We start from the raw sequence: 24,494 nt of genomic DNA, 5'->3' as shown, positions 1-24,494 counted from the left end.
CACTTGCCCATGATCACATAACCAGGACTTGAACACCCAGAAATCCTCCTGCCTCTGAGGCCAGCTCTCTTACCTATGGAATTCTTAATTCTCTTTTTACTAATTACAGAAATGAGGAATAAAGGCATCTAGTATCTTGTGATGTATAGAGACTTAAGGCATCAGTCAATTCTTAATTGACATAGTTTGCCACTGGCTGCTCTGCTTGCTTTGGATTCCCTCCTCCTCCTCCTCCTCCTCCTCCTCCTCCTCATCATCATCATCATTCTTCTACTCTTCCCTGTTCCTCCTCCCCTTCTACTAGGATAAGCTCATCACCAGAAAACTCAGAAGCACAATTTGCTTGAGTTTTGGACCTCACATCTGATTGAAGGGCTAGAGGGAAGAACAAAGAACTCCCATAGCCTCCTTTCATAGAGGGCTCAAACTCCTGTCCACCTTTTCATTTGCTGCCAGCTGTTTTGCTTGGTTTCAACTCCACCATCCTTATACCTCTGGGCTAAGTACCTGTGGTGGGTCCCCCCATTTCCCTTTTTGCATCCTTTTGTGTATTATCTTCTGTTAGATTACAAGCTCTTGGAGGGCAGGGGTTTTCTTCTTTACATCCTCAGTTGTTTAGCACAGTGCTGGTACATAGTAGGTACTTAATAAATATTTATTATGTTGGATAGAAGCATCCTTGATAAACAGGTATTCATCACTGAAGTTAAAATTGAATTAATTGGGAGACTAATTATTCAAACAGAACTCCACTTAGGATAAGTATTTTATTCTAATTTATTCTATTACTTGGGATAAGTATTCCTTCATAAGAAGGGAAACTGGATTGGAGGGGCAGCATGAAGGAAATAGTGAATTGGGAATAGTGAGAGATGGGGGAACTTTAGGATGAACAGAGTGATAACGTGAAATCCAGTTGGGAGAGCCTGAATGGGGAGAGAGATGTATACTAATATCTTGGGCAACACTTATTTGATAATGCAATTAATTTAAATGGTGGAAAACTTTCCTAACTTAACATGATAAAAAAATGAACAGTGCAGCTTTTACAACTCACATTTTTTTGTTTTTATTTTCCTGACATCCAGATTGTTTTTACCAGATGATTTTATTGTGTATATGTACAATCGTGAAGGAACTTTGTATTCTAGTTCCAAAAGTACTATGGTAAGATTGATGTTTTATGTCTTAGATATTTTTCCTTTCTTTTTATTTTGTTACTTAGCATGGGTATTTTTCTAAGAAGAGGTAGTGTGATGTAGTGGATAAAGGGCCAGACTTGAGATCTGGAAAACCTTGCTTCTTCCAGTCTTTGATATACTATTTAGGTGATTGAGGCTGAGTCACCTCATCTCATTGGGTCTTAGTTTACTTCATCTGTAATATAAGGTCAAACTAGATGACCTCTAAATAACAGGTTGGACCAGTGATATCAAACACAAATGACTTAACTATATATAAGGATCCTTATAGGTTGCAAATTGATTTACAAAACCACGTGTTAATATTACCTATGTTCTATCACATTTTTATTTGTTAAATTTTCCCAGTTGTATTTTATTTTGGTTTGATTGGACTCAAGAGTCCCATAGGCTGAGTGTTTGAAACACTGGGCTGCACGACCTCTAAGGTCCTTTCCACTTTGTTATATGCTCCCACGTTCTCAGGGTCCTGTGACTATAAATCACAGATGAATTGCTGATACTGGTGGAGGCAGTTCTCCAAATAGATGAAATAACAGATCTTGAACAGAACCCAAAACATCTTTACCAAGGGCCTCAGCATTCACTATAGCATAGAGAAATCTGGGCATACCAACAATTGAGATGGTGATGAGAAAGCTGTAAAGAGCCAAGAGTCAGAACATTGTTAGATCTATGCTAGTGCACGTTTCTCTTATTTTCTCATTCTTTTCTAACCAACTTCCAATTAAAACTCACTTGCTAAGCTGATCCCTACTATATTACTTAAATTAATTGACATTAAGGTATGAATTACCAATGGAATTAAATTTCCCAATTAGTAGTTGTATTATAAAACATTAATTAAAATGAAACTAATTGGTGGAATGTATGGATGACATTTTGAAAAAAGATCTCATACACTTGCTTAATTCTACATGACACTCCTTATCCCTAAATTAGTCTTGTCAGAGGAATGTATAATTCTATAGATTGTCAGTGTTATTTAATAACTTAGTCACATGTATATTTGACTTTCTTCTGCCTCTTTACCTTTGTTAGTACCTCTGTACCTATAAGCCTTATAGAATAATAGGAGAGAAAATATGAATGAGCACACTAAACATTCAAAACAATGAAGGGAGAATTTATGGTAACTTCTTTATTACCTATAGGGGCATTATCTGAGTTTCAAAAAAATGAACCCCACCAGATTTTACAAAAATTGCAAAACTGCATTAAAAGCTTTAGGGTCAACACCTTAATTTTCAAACACAAGGATAGTTCAGCAGCAGAGACTTTGGCATGTAACATGGGATGTGATGTGTACCACTTTCAAGAGAGAGAAATATTTTCTCTCCTTTAGGAAACAAAATAGAGATCTGATAATGAAAACTCCCCTACCTCAAGGTTTTAATTCAACTAGTATTTATTATCTACTGACTGCTAGACTTGTAAACATGAAAAGAATACAAGATAAAAATAAAATATGATTCAGACCTCATCTTCATGGAGGTGTTTCTACTAGGTTAGAATTGATATTCTTATAAACAACAAATGCTGACAATGTTTTCCTGTGTTTCAAATGTATTAGGGTCAGATTGTTCAGATTATTCACAGCATTATAGAACTGGTAAATCTTCTAGATCTTTTTATTCTCAGTAACTCAGTGAAGAAAATGACACATTTTTGCAATTATCAGCATGTGTCATATTTAGCCTTTAAGTCATAAATGGTTCATTTTTGCAAAGGCATGTTTCTTTTTAAAAGTTTACATTCATTCTGTCCCTTGAGATGAAATCTTGAAAACTTAGGATAATGTTGTTTTTTCATTTTGCCTTATTTCAACAGTTCTAAAGTTTAAGGGAGATTTTTTTATCCTTACCTGACTTTAGAAATTAATTAACTTATAAAAATAAATTTAAGCTTATCTGAGGGTCCATCAGAAATCTGTTTGGAATTCACAGTTGTTTGACTAAAATAATAAAGAAGGGTCAGAGAGAAACTATGAAAGGGTTTATATTGCTTAGAAGTTATTTGATTGCTTTCCCAGTATTCCAGAAGTTTCACATGTTTTGTATGTAGCCTGGAAGAGTGAGTCTTCTTTCCTAGTATTCCACAAATTGAGGAATTTATAACTATATTATGGTAATAACCATAATTGTAAAAATACAACATTTATGTGCTCTTTTTGAGGCAACAATTCCGTAGTTGGTTTCTACTGAGTACAGATATGCATAGGAATATAACATTTATGGAGCAATTAGCCCTTAGGCAAAATTTCTGAACCCTAGGATCTACCAAATGGTTTCCAAACCTGATGCTGGTATATCACCAAGAGGTTTATCCATTCAATACCTCTTCTTTTTGGATTGTAGGATTCTCAGAAAGAAAGTCCCATTTCCTTGACTTACTCCATGTTTTTACTACTAGAATCATTCCCCTCTACCCACTCAGATATTTCATGGTTTATTGGAAAGAGGACTGGACCCTAGATTAAGAATTTTAAAGTTAGATAAAATCTGAGTTTGAGTCCTGATTCTACAGTTTATCAGCTGTGTGGCCTTACAAACATATTGCATAACCTCTGAACTTGTAGTTTCCTTGTAGTAATATGGAAATATTTATGTCACCTATTTCAGAGTTGTTCATGAAATCATAAAATCCTAAAAAGGTAATTTATACAGGATCACAGACTTAGAGCTAGAAGGGATTGTAGAGGTCATGTAGTTTAATCTCCTCATTTTACCAGTGAAGAGAGTGCCCAAGAATTTGCCTAAGGTCACACAGGTAGAAATAATTAGACATGGCATTTGACCTCAGATTCCCTAACTTAAGAGCCAGTGCTTTTTCTGCTATACCATACTGCCTTCTTTTTTTAGTCTTGAAAAAAAAAAGACGTGGGGACTTGACTGCTATTTTCAGGTATTATAAAAGTTAACATGTGGAACAATTAGAATTGTTCTACTTCTTCCCTCTAAGGGGAATGAAGACTAGTGGTTAGGGAAAGAGATTTTGGTTCAATATAAAGGAAGATTTTCAAACAGTTTAAAAAAAATGGTAGATAGTTCCCTAGCACTGTAAGTCTTGAAGCAGAAATGAGATGACTGCTCGGGAATGATATAAATGCATTTAAATTGGAGTGGGACAAGTCTAATGACATATGGTCATTCAATCTATACTCTGTGATATAGGTAATATAATTATGTTCCCATTTTATAGTAAAGAAAATTTAAGCTTATAGGTTGTGACTTGCCTTAGGTCAGATAGACAGTAAATTTCAGAGTTGAGACTTGAGATCACTTCTTTGAATTCCAAGTCTAGCACTCTTTCTACCATACTACTCTGTTCCTAATCTGAGAAAATACTTTCAGTCATTTTTTTCCAGTTCTGCCATGAAGGTGAAATAGGTTGAAATTAAAAAGCCATGTGTATGAGTTAACCTTGCCATGCTGAATTCTGTGAGTAAGCCAAGCATCTTTAAATTATCTATGTATAAATTATGCTAAAATTCTTTGCATGTTAGTATAGTAGAATTTGTTCACTGAGGATTGTGATATGGCTGATTCACTCTGGAGATGGGAAATGGAATAAGAATCCCAAGGCCATTTAGAAGAGAATTATTCTTTATCTCTAAGGGGATAGTACTAATGAGCCATGTAAAACTGTGGGAAATTCTTTGGTTTAGGAGACTATAGCTAGGTTAAAAAAAAGCAATTGTAAAAGACCCTAAGGGAATATGAAAGAATTGGATAGAACTAGTTCCCAAATAACATATTTGTTCTTTTTTTTCCCTCAGAAATATTGTAACTATCAAGGACACATTGCAGATTTCCCAAATTCAGTTGTCACACTCCACGCCTGCTCTGGACTCAGGTTCTTTATATATATATAGATATATATATGTATATATAAACATGGTTGATTACAAAAACCAGATTTATAATATTTAATTATAATGAACTTGCCCGTTTAAAGTAGATACATGTGCAGAGGTATGGTAGCAGTTACAGAATGAAAACCTGGATGAAACTTTCTCATCTATCTTCAGATTGATTATGAACTCATACATTTGGGGAATATCTAATCTTTATCAGACTTCAAAAGGCCATGCATCTATTCCCTTGACTTTGAGGGCAAAATAGTTCACTTGACCTCTGTGAAACCATCCGAGAATCCATGGATTGAACAATTCATACTCCTTTTTTATAATCTTAGAGAAATGGGGAACTGATTTTATGAAAAATTGTATGTTTCAGTTGCCCCTTTGGCATAATTTCTCTGTTCTGCACATTCGGATCCTAGCTTTAGAGGGTTATGATTTTCCCTGTAGTCTAGAGAAGAGGAGAGCTGTCTGTACTGGAGGCAGAATTGGTATATATTTTGAGCTTCTTCCCAATTATGTAGCACCACATATTTCTTTAGATTCCTTTAAGAGATCATAATTCTAGGGCTGGACAGGACCTCAGTGGGCATCTAATTCCATCCCTTTAATTGATAGATGAGTAAACTTATTTCTAGGGATGGTTAAGTGACTTGCTAGTGTCTTCTTTATCTTGTATTTAACTGCTTTATTTTTTTGTATTTGTCCTTTTAATACTTATCTTGTATATACTTGTATATGTCCTTGTTGTCTCCCCTGTTAGAATGGAATCCCTACTCATTTTGAGTAGGAATTTTTCATTCATTGTGTTTGTATCCTCTTAACGTAGGACTTGTTACAAGGTAGACATAATATGTATTTGCTGAATTCTTGTATTCTGAGAATCTATCAAAATTCTATAATATATATTTGATTTTCCTGTTTTTAAACTTAATGACTTTTTTTTACAGAGGATTATTGCAGTTTGAAAACGTTACTTATGGAATTGAGCCCCTTGGGTCTTCAAGTGGATTTCAGCATCTTATTTATCGATTAAGAAGTGAAAACACAGATCTTGTTGTTTTAACAAAAAATAATACACAAGTGGAATCAGAAGACCCAGAATATAACGTTGATTCTAGTATTGAAGTGAGTTCTAGAAATTTTACCATTACTTACAAAGCTTTTATTACTCATTTACTTAAAATGATTATGAAAATTAACTAGGGTGTTGTGCCTTCTGTAATCATCCTACCTTTTGGTCCTTAATCACCAATTGTGACCAATTTGCTTTTATGTTCCCCTTTATTCCCATCATTACTTCCTAAGGAAGCTTTCTCTAAGCATCTGATTTGTAGTTCTTTCATCCATACGTGCACAGAGTGTAGCATTTTTTGATCCTGTTTTAAATTGGCCATGTAATATAGTGCTGTGTTCAAAGTGAACTTAAATACAAGTTGTCATTTTTTAAAATCACAGTACATTCTTGGGAATAAAGTCATAAAGATGATTGTTATAAAGATGATATTACAGGGGGTTTCATACCTAACCAAGGATTAGGAGTCATATCATCATAAATATGTCTAGCAATATATCATAAAAGCAGTTTCAACAACTACAAATCTCTGGAGTCATTTAAATAGTAGCATTGTACTCTGATCTATAAAACTGATATAAATATATTTTTAAATATTGGTTATATGAAAGCTTCAGCATACTGTGCCATATTGTAGATTAGGTTTATTAACCTTTTTTTGTGTGTCTTTTTTTTGTGATCCCTTTGGCAGAAAATGATAAGCTCCTCAGAATAATATTTTTAAATAATTGAAAGAAATGCTAAATTTAAGTTAGAGGTTAGTGAAAATAGTGCTGTAATTTTTTTCTATCCAAGTTTATAGACTCCCTGAAATCTTAACTCTTTACTAAGAACTCTTGTTGTTGGTAGAGGATTTAAGTGGTAAACTTAAGGTAAAGGGTAAACTTAAGTCAAAATGGCATATAATACATTTTAATCTAACTCTATAGGAATCATAAATTGAACTTTAGTATGCCAGTTATCATAAGCATTTAGTTAATACTATGCTTGTCTTTTTAACAGTAGGTGGCTGTTTTTAGTGATTTGCAAAGTACCTTTTTATATTATCGTATTTGGTCCTCATAACTGAGGTAATTGAGAAAGGTATGATTATCTCCATTTTATAGATAAGGATTAGGACTCAGAGAGATTGCTCATGGTCATATAATGAATAATTTAAACTTAGCCTCTGTGGACTATAAACTCATCACTCTCTAGTATATAATGCTGCCTCTTCAATTCTTAGAACTGAAAAAGATTTTTGAGGGTAAGTGAGTAGTGAGGAGAGGAATGAGGTGTGGGAGGGATGATTGATGGCCTACGTTTCCTTAAAATGCTGTCCCAGACTGTTTAAATAGAAACCGTTTATTTTCAGTTGGTAAGTTTCTCCAGGGCAAAAAAGGGTAATTTCAAATAATTAACTGACAGAACTTTATTAAAAGTAGTAATTTATGGATTGATTTGGTAATAGCAGAGCCTAGGTTAAAGTCTTAGCTTGACATTTATGAGCTGTGTTACTTTGGACTAGGCATTCATCCTTTCTGAGCCTCAGATTTTATATCCATGTAGTATGGCTGTCTCAACATGGCTCAAAGGGAGGCAAGAATAGACATTTTGAGCATCTTCCCCTCCCCCCCCCTTTCTCCAAAGGAGACTTTGATTCCTGCCAATAAACAAAGCAGGAAGTTGGAGCCAGAGCCTCACTACTCTACTTTGTTCTTCTCAGAGAGAGGGAGTGGCTAGCTAGAATTATATTTATCTGCTCTCTTAAGTATTGTTAGTTTAGGGGAAGTAACTGAAGCTAAACTCCTGATTACTATTTATTAATGAGGAAAGGGGGACCAGGCTCTATTTCCAAGCCTGATTCCCTTCCCGCCAAATACCAGCTCCACAGTAAACACGTAGAGCAAATGGCAAAGAAACTCATGTATCCAAGTTAATAGCAAAACAGAAATCAGAAAAAATATACATATGAGAATTTATACCATACAAGACAAATGAAGGAGCTCTCTCATTGTTGGTATAGGCTAACCATCAGGATCATTATAGTTGTTTGTGGTTGTGGGGTGGCAGCCAGGGTTGACTATCAAGATGTTGGAGCTCTGCTGTTTGAATCTGTACCTTAAAGAATCTCTGTAACAGACTGGAAAGGAATTGCCTCTGGGTTCACTTCTCCTACCTTTTAATAATACACACAAGTCTCCTTCAATAGAGCCCATAACTGAGTCAGAAGGTTTTTGTATAACTGGTGGACAGTCTTTTTTTCCTCAACCTTTGCTTAGGTATTCATCAGTTCTTTCCACTTACTCATTAGAAAGCTCAACTAACTTTCCTATGGGCACTAGTGGCTGTGGTCAATAGTTCCAATAGGTCCCCTTCCATTGTCCAGAGCTATTTTGTAAATAAGTAAGTTGTCCAGTCTCTCAATAACTTTGTATGGGTGAGCTTTCCATTAATCAGAGCTCTTTTTTCCTTGTTTAAGTTATTGACATTCTTTGGCAAGATATGTCTTTTGTTTCTTGTCACAGATATTATGAGCTGAAGCTATGATTGATTAGTAGAGATCTCTCAGCTTCTCCTTAAGTTGTGAGATGTATTTAACATGTTCAAGGCAGGTAGGTGACACAGTGGATAGAGGACTGGGCTTGGAGTCAGGAAGACTTATCTTCATTAGTTCAAATCTGGCATGAGACATTGAGTAGCTGTGTGACCCTGGGCAAGTGACTTAACTGTCAGTTCCTCATCTGTACAATGAGCTGGAGAAAGAAATGGCAAACTATTCTAATATCATTGTCAAGAAAACACCAAAATGGGGTTATGGAGAGTTGGACACAACTGAAAATGACTGAACAGCAACAACAGTCTAACACGTTCAATGGTGTGCATTTAAATCGTTGAGACTGTAGGCCTCTTTGAGGATGGTTAGGAGTAGTTTTAGATTTTCTGATAACTGCTAAGGTCAAGATTTCCTTAAGTTGCTTGCTCTCTACTTGCTCTCTACTCAGAATAAATCTTGACAGGGAATTCATATGCTGACAAACTTTCCCCTTAGCACTTTAGCAACAGTACATTCTTTTGGTTGGGTAATACTTTTGCATATCTAGTGAAATGGTTGGTTACTACTAAGAAATGACTCAGATTTTTACTATTCTAAATTTGTTGGTACTTATGTGCTCTAAATAAGCAGCTTAAGTTGGTAATATTTTCTTTTGTATACGTTTGGTATAAATTTCACAACTTTTCAGTGAACCTAAAGTCATCTTAGGTGGTTTCTTAATCAGTGCTAGGGTTCTTTCTTGACCCGTATGTTCAGAGTTATCATGTAAGGTATTCATGGCTATTGAGCCATATCCTTTTGGACATAACCAACCTCATTCTGATTTCATGTGTGGATCAGTCACAGTCTAAGATAGCACTCCACTGCACAGCTCAACCTCCTGCCATTACCTTGGCAGTAAGGTGCCTTTGGCTGTCTGGAACTTTAGATGAGTAGGATCATTCCCCCTTTAGGGGCTGTTTTACTTCTCTTAGTCCTTTTTCTCACCACCAGTCATTTGTAGATATCTGTGGCAAAGATTAGTTTAGCATCACAAGGTTTACATACACACTTAGTATGTTGTCTGATAGAAGTCCCATGTTCTTGGCCATACTTTGGTTCAGTTGTAATGTAGTGCCTCAGATTTCACAGATTTTGCTCTTAATCTTCTAGTATCACTATACATAGTTGTAGTGCTTTGTGACATTTTGGACAAAGTATCTGCATCTCCATTAGTTCTTGCAGGCCTATAATGTGTGCTAAAATAATAATTTACAAGTGCTTCTACTGTAGCAAGCAACATTCAACTTGGAACTGGTCAAGATATGTCAATAGATCGCCATCAATCCACACTTGGTGTTTTGCTCCATAATATATGCTTTCTGAATGTCTTAGTAATGTCCCACTTTAAAGACAATAATTTAAGCTTTTGGACAGTGTAGTGAGACTCACTGTCAGTCAAACCTCTGCTGGCAAAGCAATGGATCTCTGGTGGCCATTTTTTTCTTAGTATATGACGTCTCTCATCTTCTCAGTGATTTATGTGTCTTTGTTGCTCTGATGACATTAAATATGTGAAGTTTATGAACCAAACCCAGGAAGTATCTCTGCAGTACAATTTTTCCTGCATTCTCAGGGTTTACAGTGCTTCTCTGTATCAGTCTCTGCCCCATAGCACTAGAGACAAAATTAGCATAGGGGTCTTCTTATTTGCCTCCCCTCAAATATTTCAGCTAAAGTTTGTGTACATTAATGTATGTATACATTCCCCTTACTCCTCTCTCTTATCCTCTCCACTCTCATTGGAGTACTGGAGGGCAGAGTATCAGACTCCTCCCAGTGCCTGCCTTCACAGAGGACAAAAACTGGACTCTCCGCTCACTTGACTTTGTATCTGCTCCTCTGCTTGCTTTTAACTCCAGGAAATGAGATACCTCTGTGCCAGATATTCCCTGGTGTTCTCCCCCTCCTCCTGAGCACTCACTGTTCTGGCCTTCTTGTTGTCTTGCCCTTTAGATTGTAAGCTCCTTGAGGGCAAGGAGTAATTGTGCTTGGCATATAGTAGGTGCTTAATAGATGTTTATTGCCATTTGCTTGTATTGGAGGTAACATTTGACCTTACTTCTATGAGTTTATCTACTACTACTTTCAGTCTCATCCATGTGTTTGACTCAGGGGGTTTCCAGTGTCCCAGGGACACTCTTGCCTGTCCCATTTTAGTCTCCCAGAATTATTCTCTGGGGGACATGCATTGTTCATGTCCCTAGAAAATGCCAATTTTGGGTGGCCTCAGCCTTGCTTGTATATGAAATAGGATTCCTGGATTTAATTGTGACATTCAGTCCCTCTGTAGGAAAGCCTTCTTTGATTAGAAGACCTGCTACTTTTTGAAGTAATTCTTCATCCTCAGAGGGTAGACAAATTTGAAATTCCCAGGAATTCCCTACTGCCAATTCCTCAGATATATCTTTGTGGTCAAAATTCTCAGGAAGGATCAGAAAAATTTCTTGAGTTGTCTTACCTACCTTTGACATCAGTGGCTAGAATCTTTTCATTTTTTGGCCCAGTATCCTTAAAATGTCCTCATTCTTATGGTCTGGGTCCTCCTAATATTAGGAGACCTTTCTGCTTTTCAGTCGCAAAGGCAAGACATTACTTTTCAATTACCTTAACTCTCATCTTTTCTAGAGATTGTTCCATATGTGCCTATGTCAACACACAGATATTAATGTAATTAATAAATGTCAAAGTTTTACATCAACAATGATCTGCTGGTTTTATATATTGTACTTAAGCAGTTTCAATAGTATAGCAAAAAACATGAATTCAAATCATGAAAATGGTACCAATGACTTTTTCATGTATCAACATATAACAGTTAATTATGCATGCAGTATCATTTGGACTTTTAAGAAATGCACCACATTGGCAAATTCACCAGTTGCATTATGATAGGATGAAGCCAAACAAATTGAAATAAAATTGTTATCCCTCAAAAAAAGCCTCCAAATAAGAATTACATAAATACAATTTTAGGACACAACCAGAAAGAAACACTGTTATCTGTGACTAAAGTAGAAGAGAATTGTGTTGAGGAAAGCACTTTGAAAGCTTTAAAGAGCGACATAAGTGGGGATTATTATTATTTTTAACTATTTGAACTTTTAAAAAAAGACTTACATTGTTGACCCGTTCTGTTGATCTGCATTTTTTCCTCTTTTAAAATCCTTATTACAAGGGATTGCAAGCTGAGGAAAGCATTTACTAGTGGGAGGAAGAGGGATATAGAAATGAAGACAATGTAAAAGCAATTAAAATAAGTATAATAAATATTAATATATAATATCTTATTAATGTATATTACACAATTACTAAATAATTACTGTTTAGTTACTCCTCTCCTCTGTATTCCCCTTCTATTATCCTATTCTGTTTGTTTGCTTGTTTATGCTTATATTCTTGTGTATATGCTAACCTGTTTTCTTTATTTGAAATTATTTTGTGTCTTCCTATATTTTAAAATATTTTTCATATTTGTCATTAATTGCCTTACACTATTCTATTATATTGGTGTGCAAATTTGTTGAACCATTCACCATTAGATCTTCAAATTATTTCCAGATTTTCAATGAAAATAATTCAGATATGAAAACTTTGACCAGAGATCTCATTTTCTTTCTTTTTTGATGAGGTTTTTGGGGTACATTCCCAATAATGGGATACATGAGTTAAAGAGTTTGATTATTTGTATAACTCTTATAGTATATTGTCACAGATCTATAGAATCTTAGAAACTCAGAAAAGTTCAGAGGCCATCTATTTCAAGTCATATCTGAATAAGAATCCTCTCTATAAGACACCTGAAAAGTGATCATTGAGCTTTTGTATAGACCTCCACTGACTAGGATCTGTTATATCCTAAAGAAGGCCATTTCATTTTGGCTAGTTCTGGTAAGAAGTTTTTCTTTACATTTAACCTATATTTTCCACTTTGTAGGTTTCACCTATGGTATCCAGTACCACCCTTTGTAGTTTACCAGAACAAGTCTAGCTACTCTTCTATATGATAGCACTTAAATGATTCAAGACAGCTAGCTAAAGGTTCTTTCCCTAAGTAATGACAGCAGCTAGGGCATCCTGGAGAAACATATAGTTGCTACATATGCTTGTCCATTTTGTCCAAGAGAGGAGATCAGCAACAAGGTCACGTATGAACTGTTTCCTCCTCGTTAGAAGAGGAGAAATTTTGATGAGCAGGATGCTGTCAGAAAAACCTGTAAAGACTTACATGAACATGATACAAATTGAAATGTATCGTGAACAAAGTAAGATGATCAAATGACTTAACTGTTCTCACAATACAATGACAATATGAAGACAACTTTGATGGAGTTATGATAAGAAAGGCTATCCATCCCCAGATAAAGAACTGATGGTGTCTGAATATAGACATACATTTTTGACTTTATTTTTATTGAAAATTTATTTTTTTTGTCTGTTTTCTTTCACAACATGATGAATATGGAAATGTTTAACATGACTATATCCGTGTAACCTATATTGAGCTGCTTGCCTTCTCAATTGGGAGTAGGGAGAGAGAGAATTTGGAACTCAAAGTTTTAAAAATGAATGTTAAAATTGTTTTTACATGTAACTGGGGAAAATAAAATACTAAATACATATAGAAATTTTTTAAAAATTAAAAATATTTCTTAGATGGTCTGATTCAGAAATTTAATCTTTCTAGCCAGACAAGGAAGATTTGTTGGGTACTGCAAGCCTTATGTTGCAAGTAAGTTTGAGAATTTGGAGAGTCAGTGTACAATGGAGAGAAGGGGAATTTCATGAAAATCCTGCTTCTTGTGTGAAAATAAGATCATAAACATAGCCCCTACAATTGGAAGAGCAAGGGACTCTTCTGGAAGATAGGGGAGGAAGAGATCCAAACCTAGCTACCCCTCTTTTACAGGGAATTATTTTGATAGTACAACTTGTGGGCAGAGGGTTGCTCATATAGAAGTTCCTAAGTGGGATGTCCTTTGTTGGGGCCAGAGGGTTTGGTTCCAAACCATGAGGGTAGGGATTTCTTTCTGTCTTCAAGAGAACTATTAATGACAAAGACAGAGACGTATTCCTGGTGGGAGAAATCTCCCTTATACACATGCTGCACAATGGAAGAAAGTTGGAAGGGAAAAAACATAAAAAGTGGCTAAAAAGACAATGTTAGGTGTGTTGGCTCACTTTTTATAGACTTAGCATGAAGGATACCTTTTCCCAACAGAGTCAGTCTTCCCAGCATGCAAACGAAGAACTCTACACTATCAACAATCATTTGAAAATAATTCAAATAGGGTCAGAGCCAAGATGGCAGAGTAGAAGCAGGGACTTCTAGAGCTTTCCCCCCAAGCCCAGCTAAATACCTGTAAAAATGATTCTAAACAAATTCTGAAGCTACAGAACCCACAGAATGAGGGAGTGAAGCAAATGTCCAGCCCAAGACAGCCTAGAAGGAGGATGGAAAGCGTCAGTCGCACCATGCTAGGAGCAGAGTGCAGTTCAGTGTGGGTCATGCCAGCACAGACAGGACCTGAGTAGGCCTTGGGGGATAATGTGTGGCACCTGTAGTGGTTTCCAGACTTTATAACCCCCAAAACACTGAGGACAAATTGGAAGGTCAGTGGAAAAAACTTGTTGGGCCTGTGTGAGAGAGTAGAGTAGTTCATCCCCAGGGTGGTAGAGGGGGTGGAGGACCCCACAGCAGCAGGGGCAGAGGCAGCGACTGTTTCTGAAGCTCTAGGCCCACAGATTGTTGAGGGATTGCATGACTGCCAGTACCCCCACCCCACAAAGAGCTCAAATGTCAAGTAAATGGTTGGGGAAATGAGCAAAAACTGGAAAAAGAAGTGCTGACCAGGAAGACCAAAATATACAAACAGAGAAGGACAGTAAAATCAAAGCTGCTATCTCCAAATCCTCCAAGAAAACTATGAATTAGTCTCAGCCCATGAAGAGCTCAAAAAGGATTTTGAAGAAGACAAGTAGAGTAAAAATTGGGAAGAAAAATGAGAGTGATGTTAACTACTTGCTAAAGAGGACCCAAAATGCTGACAAAAATAACACTTTAAAAAATAAACTAACCCGGATGGCAAAAGGGATCTGAAAAGTCAATGAGGAGTGCCTTAAAAAGCAGAATTGGCCAGATGGAAAAGGAGGTCCAAAAGCCCACTGAAGAAAAGAATTCCTTAAAGCTTAGAATGGAGCAGATGGAAGCTAATGACTTTATGAAAAATCAAGAAAGTATAAAACAAAACCAAAGCAACGAATGTGAACTATCTCCTTGGAAAAACAACTGACCTGGAAAATAGATCCAGGAGAAACAATTTAAAAATTATGGGACTGCCTGAAAGCCATGATCAAAAAAAGAGCCTAGGCATCATCTTCAGGAAATTACAAAGGAAAACTGCCCTGATGTTCTAGAACCAGAGGGTAAAATAGATATTGAAAGAATCCGCCAATCACCTTCTGAAAAAGATCCTAAAAGGAAAACTCCTAGAAATATTGTAGCCAAATTCCAGAGCTCTCAGGTCAAGGAGAAAATAGTAAGAAGTACAATCAGGATAACACAAGATTTGGCAACTTCTTCATTAAAGGATTGAAGAGCTTGGAATATGATATTCCAGAAGTCAAAGGAACTAGGATTAAAACCAAGAATCACATACCCAGCAAAACTGAGTATAATACTTCAGGGGGAAAAAAGTCATGCAATGAAATAGGGAACTTTCAAATATTCTTGATGATGAGACTAGAGCTGAATAGAAAATATGACTTTCAAATACAAGAATCAAGAGAAGCATGAAAATGGTAGACAGAAAAGATAAATCATAAAGGGCTTACTAAAGTTGAACTGTTTACATTCCTACATGAAAAGATCATATTTGTAACTCCTGAGGCTTTTCTCGATATTAGAGTAGTTGGAGGGTTTATACACATGTACACACACACACACACACACACATACATACACACACACACACACACATAAGGCACGGTGAGTTGAATAGGAAAGGATATCTAAAAAGATAAAATTAAGGGGTGAGAGAAATATATTGGGAGGAGAAAAAGAGAAATGGAATGGGGCAAATTATCTCTAATAAAAGAGGCAAGAAAAAGCTTTTTCAATGGAGGGGGAAAAGGGGGAGATGAGAGGAAAAAAGGTAAGCTTACTCTCAGCACATTTGGCTTAAGGAGGGAATAACATGCACCCTCAATTCGGTATGAAAATCTATCTTACACTACAGGAAAGTAGGGGACAAGGGGATAAGTGGAGTAGGGGATTGATAGAAGAGAGGGCAAATGGGAGGAGGGAGTAATTAGGGACAAGGTCTAAAGAGAGAATAGGATAAATAGGGGCAGGATAAAAGGAAGGGAGGGAAATATAGTCTCACAACATGACTGTTATGGAAGTCTTTTGCATAACTACACATATATAGCCTATATTGAATAGCTTGCCTTCTCAGTGGGGTTGGGTGAGGAGGGAGGAAGGGAGAGAAGTAGGAACTCAAAGTTTCAGGAATAAATGTTGAAAATTGTTTTTTCCATCCAACTGGGAAATAAGAAATACAGGTAATGGGGTATAGAAATCTTATCTTTCCCTACAAGAAATGAGAAAATGAGGATAATGGAAGGGAGGGGTGTGATAGAAAGGAGGACTGACTTGGGGAAGGGGTTATCAGAATGCATGGTGTTTTGAGGTGGGGGAGGGGAGAGATAGGGAGAAAATCTGGAACTCCAAATCTTGTGGAAAGGAATGTTGAAAATTAAAAATAAATAAATTAAAAAAAAGAAATTTGGGTACTTTCCCAAAAGAAATTGTGTGTTAAACATGGTAAGGAACCAATTATAGACAGGTTGTCCCTAAAATCTTAGAGCAATTTTAATTTTAAAATTTATCTACTGTTACTTTCCTATCCCCATCAATGTTGTTGATATGTTGCTAATATATAGTGAATTATGAAATTTCTCACAATTTCTCATTTTTTTTTCTAGTCAAGATCACTTGGTCCAAAGATATCATCACAGTATGTGGAAATACATGTTGTCTTGGACAAAGGTTTGGTATGTCTTTATTTCTTTGATCTTAAATGGGTGTTTGTTTCCATTTTGAGGGCCTAGCACAAATTACACTGTGGATCCCTTCAATCTCTTCCAACTCCCCTAAAATTTTTATCCAGGTGAAATTACTGAAAGTGAACATTAAGGACTAGAGTAAAAAGTAATCTAGGACTTGTGCTATAGAAGAAAATTTAGAGGGTGTAAAATTTAAAGGTTCTCATGCTCATACTCTTTCAGTAGGACAGGAGTAGGTGAGAAACACAAGCTCAGAGACTGGGCCAGAGAAGCCTTTGAACTACAACCGACTTTACAGGCTTGTGGTGGAGACTCTAAATGTTATCTCTGATCTGGAATAAACAATTTATGTGATCCCTTCAAGCTCTGAAGTTGTATCCTCTAGGCCACTCTACTAACTAATTCTACATGCTACTCAATGGAATTTGCAATAAATACTTTTTATTGATATGTTTTGTTTTTGCGTTACATACATTTTCCAGTATATCCCTTCTTCTAGCTCGTTCAGAGAGCCATCCCTTAAGATAAAGTATGAAGAAAGGAAGAAGAAAGAAAAAACTGGCATAAAAATAAATAAAGAAGTCTAGTATTAGAGGCCGTACCTTCCTCATGGTTTCTCCCTTCTATAAAGGCACTGGGGGCAGGGTGTGATATATTCTCCTATCATTTGTTTGGGGCCAACCTTGGTCCTTATAATTCTAGAGCTTTCAGTTTCAATAGTTTGGTGTTCTATTTTCATTGCTCTATGCTGTGTGCGTACTGTCTTCTTGATTCTACTTACTTTATTTTGTACCAGTTTATATAAATCTTTCTGTGTTTCTCAGTATGCTTTTTGTTCATTGTTTCTTAAAGAACAATAATATTCTATTACACTCGTACCAAAATCTACTTACCTTTGTAATGTACTTTATTTCCAGTTCTTTCCTACCAAAATAAGTATGGTTATAAATATTTTGGGGTACATAGAGCCTTTCCTTTTTTTTAGGTATGCACCTAGCTGTGGAATAACTGGGCCAGAGGTTATGGGCATTTTGCTCACTTTTTTTGTATAATTCCAGATTGCTTTCAAGAATATTTTACCATTTTGCATCAGTGTGTCTTTATTTGAACAACTCCTCCAATATTTACTATTCTCTTTTGTCATCTTTGCCTATAAACAGACCCAAGTCTTTCTCATCCTTAAAAAAAAGTACTCACATGCCATATACAATCTTCACCTAAGTGATCCTTGAAAACGCTGCCTTCACTTAGTTCCTCAACTTCCTCTCATCTCACTGTTTTCTAACCTTTCTGAAATCTGGCTTCTGACTTCCTCATTCAATGGAGACTTCTTGTAGAAAAATTGCTTATGATCTAGTGTACCAAAGGTTCTCACTCTTAATCTTTCTCAACTTCTCTGCCTTGCTGATTGGCACTGTTGATTGCCTTTGTCCTTTTGGATAGTCTCTCTTCTTGTGAGTTTTAATAACATTACTCTCTCTTGGTTTTTCTTCTACTTCTATCCTGATTATTTTTCATTAGTCTCCTTTGCTAAATAATCATTGATGTTATGCCCACTCAAGATGAATGTCCCCTAATGGCCTTTTATGGTCTTTCTTCTCTTACTTTTCATTTAGTGATCTCATCAGCACATGTGGGTTATCTCTATGAAATTTATCCCTAGATCTATATATCCAGTCCTAGTTTATCTCCTGAGTTCTAGTACTGCATTACCATTTACCCGTTATATATTTTGAAGTGGCATAGACATCTCAAATTCAATATGTCCAAAACAGAACTTTCTCCCCAAACCTGCCCTTCTCAGAACTTCCCCATAATATTCAGAGCACTACCATTCTGACTCCAATTTGCCACCTCAGGGCCATTCTCAACTTCTCACTCCATCTCACTAACCCCATATGTTGAATCATTTGCCCATTCTTATTTATACTTCCATGACATCTCTCTGTATCCTTTTCCCTTCACTCACAGTGCATCACATAGGAGGCATTTAGTAAATGCTTGTTGACTTGGTTTGACAACCTCCACCTTAATTCATACTGTCATCACTTCTTTCCTGGATTATTACTGCTAACTTTCTAATTGATCCTTCTTCCTGAATGTGTCCCATTTAATCTATACTCCACACAACTGCCAAAATGATTTTCTTAAAGCACAGACCATGCTGATTATGTCAAACTTCCACTCAATAAACTACAGTCTCTAATATCTCTAATATATACATTTAGAAATAAATCTCTTACTAGTCTTTCTTTTGTTATTCTGTTGCTGTTGTTGTCTGCATTTATTTACTCCTACATTTCCATTGTTTGGGATGTTTTAAGAAGGAAATAATCTCTTGAGTTCTGGTTTTCTTTATTTTTTAAAAAATGTTTTAAAATTTATTATTTATGTTAAATTATTTTCTTTTTAACTTTTGAGTTCAAATTCTCTACTTCCCTCTTAAGTCCTCTACTCGCTGAGAAGGCAAGCAATATGCTAAACATTATACATGTGAAATCATGCAAAAGATATTTCCATATAATCTATGTGTATTTTTTTAAAAGCAGGAAAAAATAAAGTGAGAAAATTATGCTTCAGGACACAACCAAGAGTTTATCAATTCTTTCTCTGGAGATGGATAGTATGTTTTTACAGTGAGTTCTTTAAAATTGTCTTGGATCATTATGTTGATCAGAGTAGCCAGCTGCATCTTTCATAGCTAATCATCATTATAACACTGCCATTATTGTGTATAGTGCTGTCCCAGTTTCTCTCACTTCACTTTGCATCAGTTTATCTTGCCATGTTTTTCTGAAACCATCCCACCTCGCTTGTCATTTCTCAGTACAAGTGCTCTCACAAATGTGTGCCCCAACTTGTTCAGTCATTACCCAGTTGATGTGCATTCTCTTTTGTGGTATACTTGCTACAAATATTCTTGTACATATAGGGTTTTTTTCCCTTTTTTTTGATCCCTGGGGTGCAGACTTAGTAGTGGTATTGCTGGGTCAAAAGGTATGCACAGTTTTATAGTCCTTTGGACCTAGTTCCAAATTATACTCTAAAATGTTTGATCAGTTCACTACTCCATCAAAAATTCATTAGTGTACGTATTTTTCCCTCATCCACAACATTTGTATTTTCTGATATATATGAAGAGGTACCTCAGAGCTCTTCAATAGTGATCTAAAGCATTTTTTCATATAATTACAGGTAGCTTTAATATCCTCTTCTGAAAACTGCCTATCTGTATTGTTTGACGATTTGTCAATTGAGGAAGGGGTCTTATTTTTATAAATTTGACTCTGTTCTATACTCAGTATATATTTGAGAAATGAGACCTTTATCAGAGAAACAATGTAAAAACTTTGATATTACTTCACTGTCTCTGGTATCTTTTAGTAAAATGTAGTTTCCCTGATTATCTCTTTAAATTAGGTCTGTTTTTGCTTTTGCTTTGTCTGAGATCATAATTACTACCCTTGTCTTTTAAAAAAATACAGCTGAAGCATATTAGCTTCTTTTCTAGCCCTTTATTTTAACTCTGTGTATCTTTCTGTTTCAAGTGTGTCTTTCCTAAACAACATGTTGAACTCTGATTTCTAATCCATCCTGCTTCTGTTTTATAGGTGAGCTCATACCATTTATATTCATAGTTAAGATTATTAACTGTGTATTTCCCTCCATCTCATTTTCTTCTGTTTTTTCTTCTTTCTCTTGTCCTTCCTCAAAAGTCTATTTTGCTTCTAATCACAACTTCCCTCAATTTCCCCTCCTTTTTATCACCCTCCCCTTCTTTTACTTCCTTCCCTTTTTATTTCCAGATTGAGTAAGTTATTTTTCTATACACAACTGAGTATATATCTATATCTATGTCTATATCTATCTGTCTATTTATTTGTCTGTCTATATGTGTGTGTGTGTGTGTGTGTGTGTGTGTGTGTGTGTGTGTATAAGTATATATTCTTCCCTCTTTGAATCAATTCTGATGAGAGTGAGGGTCAAGCATTGCCTGCCACCCCTTCCCATTTCCTTCTCTTCTGTAAAAGCTCTTCCTTGTACATCTCTTTTATGTGAGAAAATTTCCCCTATTATACCTCTCCTTTCTTCTCCCAGGGCATCTTCCTTTCTTACCCCCTCTTTTTTTTTTGGAGTTTATTCCAACATATAATTGACTCATACCCATGCCCTCTGTCTATATGAACTTCTCTTAACTGCCCTAATAAAGATAAAGATTTTAGGAGTTCCATTAATTGTTTTCCCATATAGGAAAGCAAACAGTTTAACTTTATTGAGACCTTTATGATTACTCTTGCATGTTTACCTTTTTTATGTTTCTCTTGATCTTCTGTTTGAATGTCAGTTTTTTCTATTCGGCTCTGATCATTTCATCATGAAAACTGGAAAGTCCTCTGTTTCTTCAAGTGTCTGTTTTTCTGACTGAAAGATTATACTCAATTTTGCTGGGTAGGTTATTTTTCGTTGTAATCCTGGCTCCTTTGCCTTACCGAGTATTAGGTTCCAAGCCCTCTGCTCCTTTAACATGGAAGCTGCTATATCTTGTGTGATCTTGTCTGTGACTCTGTGACATCTGAACTATTTCTGGCTTCTTGAAGTATTTTTCTCTTTGACAGAGAGCTCTGGAATTTTGCTCTAATATTCCTGGGAGTTCTCATTTTGGGATCTCTTTTCAGGTGATCAGTAGATTCTTTAAGTGTCTGGTTTACTCTCTGGATCTAAGATATTGGGATAGTTTTCCTTGATAATTTCTTGAACTATGATGTCTAGGTTCTTTTTTTGATTATGGTTTTCAGACAGTTCAATAATTTTTAAATTATTTCTCTTTGATCTGTTTTCTGGGTCAGTTGTTTTTCTGATGGGATATTTCACATTTTCTTCTACTTTTCATTCTTTTGGCTTTGTTTTATTGTTTCTTAATGTCTCACAGAATTGTTAACTTCCAACTGTCTGATTCTAGTTTTTCTTTATTTTCTTCAGTGGATTTCTGTCTCTCTTTTTCCATTTGGCCAATTCTGTTTTTTAAGGTGTTACTTTCTTTAGTATTTTGATGCCTCTTTTACCAAACTATATGTAATTGTCTTTTCATCATTTTCTTGCATCACTTCTTTTCTCAATTTTTCCTCTATCACACTTACTTTTCTTTAACTCTTCCAGAATTTCTTATTGGGCTTGGATCCAATTAGCCTTTTTCTTTGAATTAACCTTTGTTTTAAGCTGCTTTCCCATTGTTATCTTCTTCTGAGTTCACATCTTGGTCTTCTCTGCCACTATAGAAGTTTTTTATGATCAAATTGTTTTTTGGTTGTTTGCTCATTTTTCTAGCCTATTTCTTGACTTTGAGCTTCATGTTAAGTTGTGTTCTGCTCATCTTGCACTGGGGAGGCAACATCCTAAGCTTCAATATTTTTTATGCTGCTGTTTGCAGAGTTAATTCTGGAGGGTTGCAAGGTTTTGGTGTTTCCAAGGTAGTATGATCCTGGTAGAGATGTAGTCACTTATCTTCTGGTCTGCACTCGGATCTTTACCCATGAGGAGCCCCTGGTCCTCTGCAACCACAAGCACTAGTGTTCTTTTTGCCTTAGAATTGTAACCAGGGCCTCTGCTCCCTCATGACCAACCCCCAGCCCTTCTCTGCTCCTTGGAACTGTGACCCAGAACTGTATATGGGCAATAAAGTTGCCAATCTGTGTCAACTGTACCGAGTGTCAGCAAAGGGTCCCCTTACTCTCTTTCTGACCAGTTTTCTAACCCCATTCTGATCTCTGGGTTGAGAGCTCATGAATCTGCTGCTTCTGCTATCATTGCTACTGCTGCTATGTGTGGGTTTTAGACAGGCTTCTGTTCTACTGTCATAAACTTTACCTGCTAATACCCTAAGTTTTTGTGGGCCAGAAAAATTTATCACCTTGGCCTTGTTTTGTCTTTGCCACTCCAAAATTTGACTTGAGGAGTTATTTTAAAGTTATTTGGAGTGAAGTTTTGAAAGCATTCAGTTGTGTTGCCTCTAATCCACCATCTTGGGTCCCTATAATTGTCCGTGGTTTTGTTTCTGGAAATATTTTGAACTTATTTATTATTGAGCATTCATCATTTGTCCTATATTGTTAAGTTTAGATTTGCAAGATTGGTCACTGTGGGCTGCATACTGAGCTGTAGGGTTCTTTGGAACACATCATTCTATTCCTTCATCCTTTTTTAAGTGAGTGCAGAATAAGCTTTTGTTATTTAAATGTCCGTTCCTTTGCATTTGGAGGCCTTTCTCCTGATGGCTTTCAGAACCAGAAGCCTTGTTTTTTTTTCTTCTGGAGGTGATCTGTGAAATCTTTTAATTGGAATTTCATTTTTTATATTCAGAAAGTAAGCAATTCTCTCCTACTGTTGTTTTTTCATTGTAGTGTTAAGGTTTTTTTGTTCTGTCCTCCTATTCTAGGTGACCTACATAGGTTGTGTCTACACATCTTGTCTTTGATATCTATATATTTTGCTTTTGTAGGAAGCATATTTTCTTTTAATCTTCTTTTGCTTCTTCACTTTTACATATTTGCATTCCTAATCTATTGTTCTCTTTTGTTTCTTTGGTCTGGTTTGCCTTGCAAATTCAAGTTTTTCTGTTCTATGCATTATTTTTGCCATGCAGAACATAAGTTTTACTCTCATAATTCTTTTGTGTGTGTGTGCTTGCTCCCATGCTTTTTTTTCCTTTTTTTAAAAAAATTAATTAATTTATTTAACTTTTCAACATTCATTTCCACAATGTTTTGGGTTCCAAATTTTCTCCCCATTTTCCCCTCCCCCACCCCAAAACGCCAAGCATTCTAATTGCACCTATCACCAATCTGCCCTCTCTTCTAACATCCCTCCCTTCCCTCATCCCCATCTTCTCTTTTGTCCTATAGGGCAAGATAACTTTCTATACCCCATTACCTGTATTTCTGTTTCCTAGTTGTAAGAACAATACTCTACAGTTGTTCCTAAAACTTTGAGTTCCAACTTCTCCCCATCCCTCCCTCCCCACCCATTCCCTTTGGGAAGCCAGGCAATTCAATATAGGCCATATCTGTGTAGTTTTGCAAATGACTTCCATAATAGTCATGTTGTGTAAGACTAACCATAATTCCCTCCATCCTATCCTGCCCCCCTTTGCTTCTATTCTCTCTTTTGATCCTGTCCCTCCCCAAGAGTACTGACTTCAAATTGCTCCCTCCTCCCACTGCCCTCCCTTCCATCATCTCCCCCACCCTGCTTATCCCCTTCTCCCCCACTTTCCTGTATTGTAAGATAGGTTTTCATACCAACATGAGTGTGCATTTTATTCCTTCCTTTAATCAAATGTGATGAAAGTAAGCTTCATGTTTTTTCTCTCACCTCACCTCTTTTTCCCTCCACTGAAAAGTCTTTTACTTGCCTCTTTTATGAGAGATAATTTGCCCCATTCCATTTCTCCCTTTCTCCTCTCAATATATTCCTCTCTCACCACTTAATTTCAATTTTTTAAGATATGATCCCATCCTATCCAATTCACCCTGTGCTTTCTCTCTCTCTCTCTCTCTCTCTCTCTCTGTGTGTGTGTGTGTGTGTGTGTGTAATCCCACCAACTACCCAGATACTGAAAAAAGTTTCAAGAGTTACAAATATTGTCTTTCCATGTAGGAATGTAAATAGTTCAACTTTAGGAAGTCCCTTATGACTTCTCTTTGCTGTTTACCTTTT

At 36.1% G+C, this 24,494-nt stretch overlaps 1 protein-coding gene across 5 annotated transcripts in view; it reads left to right on the top strand.

The window, feature by feature from the left end:
• LOC140520808 (disintegrin and metalloproteinase domain-containing protein 32-like) overlaps positions 1 to 24,494 on the top strand; it is a 119,267-nt gene that overhangs the window by 26,372 nt on the left and 68,401 nt on the right. For 4 of the 5 annotated variants that reach the window (XM_072635128.1, XM_072635124.1, XM_072635125.1 and 1 more), the window contains 4 exons: positions 1,089 to 1,167; positions 4,981 to 5,057; positions 6,015 to 6,192; positions 16,701 to 16,769. In XM_072635128.1, coding sequence (XP_072491229.1) covers positions 1,089 to 1,167; positions 4,981 to 5,057; positions 6,015 to 6,192; positions 16,701 to 16,769 — 403 coding nt within the window. Of the gene's footprint in view, positions 1 to 1,088; positions 1,168 to 4,556; positions 4,643 to 4,980; positions 5,058 to 6,014; positions 6,193 to 16,700; positions 16,770 to 24,494 lie in introns of those variants that run through there. The other variant, XM_072635127.1, reaches the window with a different exon arrangement.

Source organism: Notamacropus eugenii, chromosome 1 (genome assembly GCF_028372415.1).
Source record: "Notamacropus eugenii isolate mMacEug1 chromosome 1, mMacEug1.pri_v2, whole genome shotgun sequence".
Taxonomy (NCBI): Eukaryota; Metazoa; Chordata; class Mammalia; order Diprotodontia; family Macropodidae; genus Notamacropus; species Notamacropus eugenii.
The sequence above is the reverse complement of the archived record's forward strand: the minus strand, read 5'-3'. Positions and strand labels throughout refer to the sequence as shown.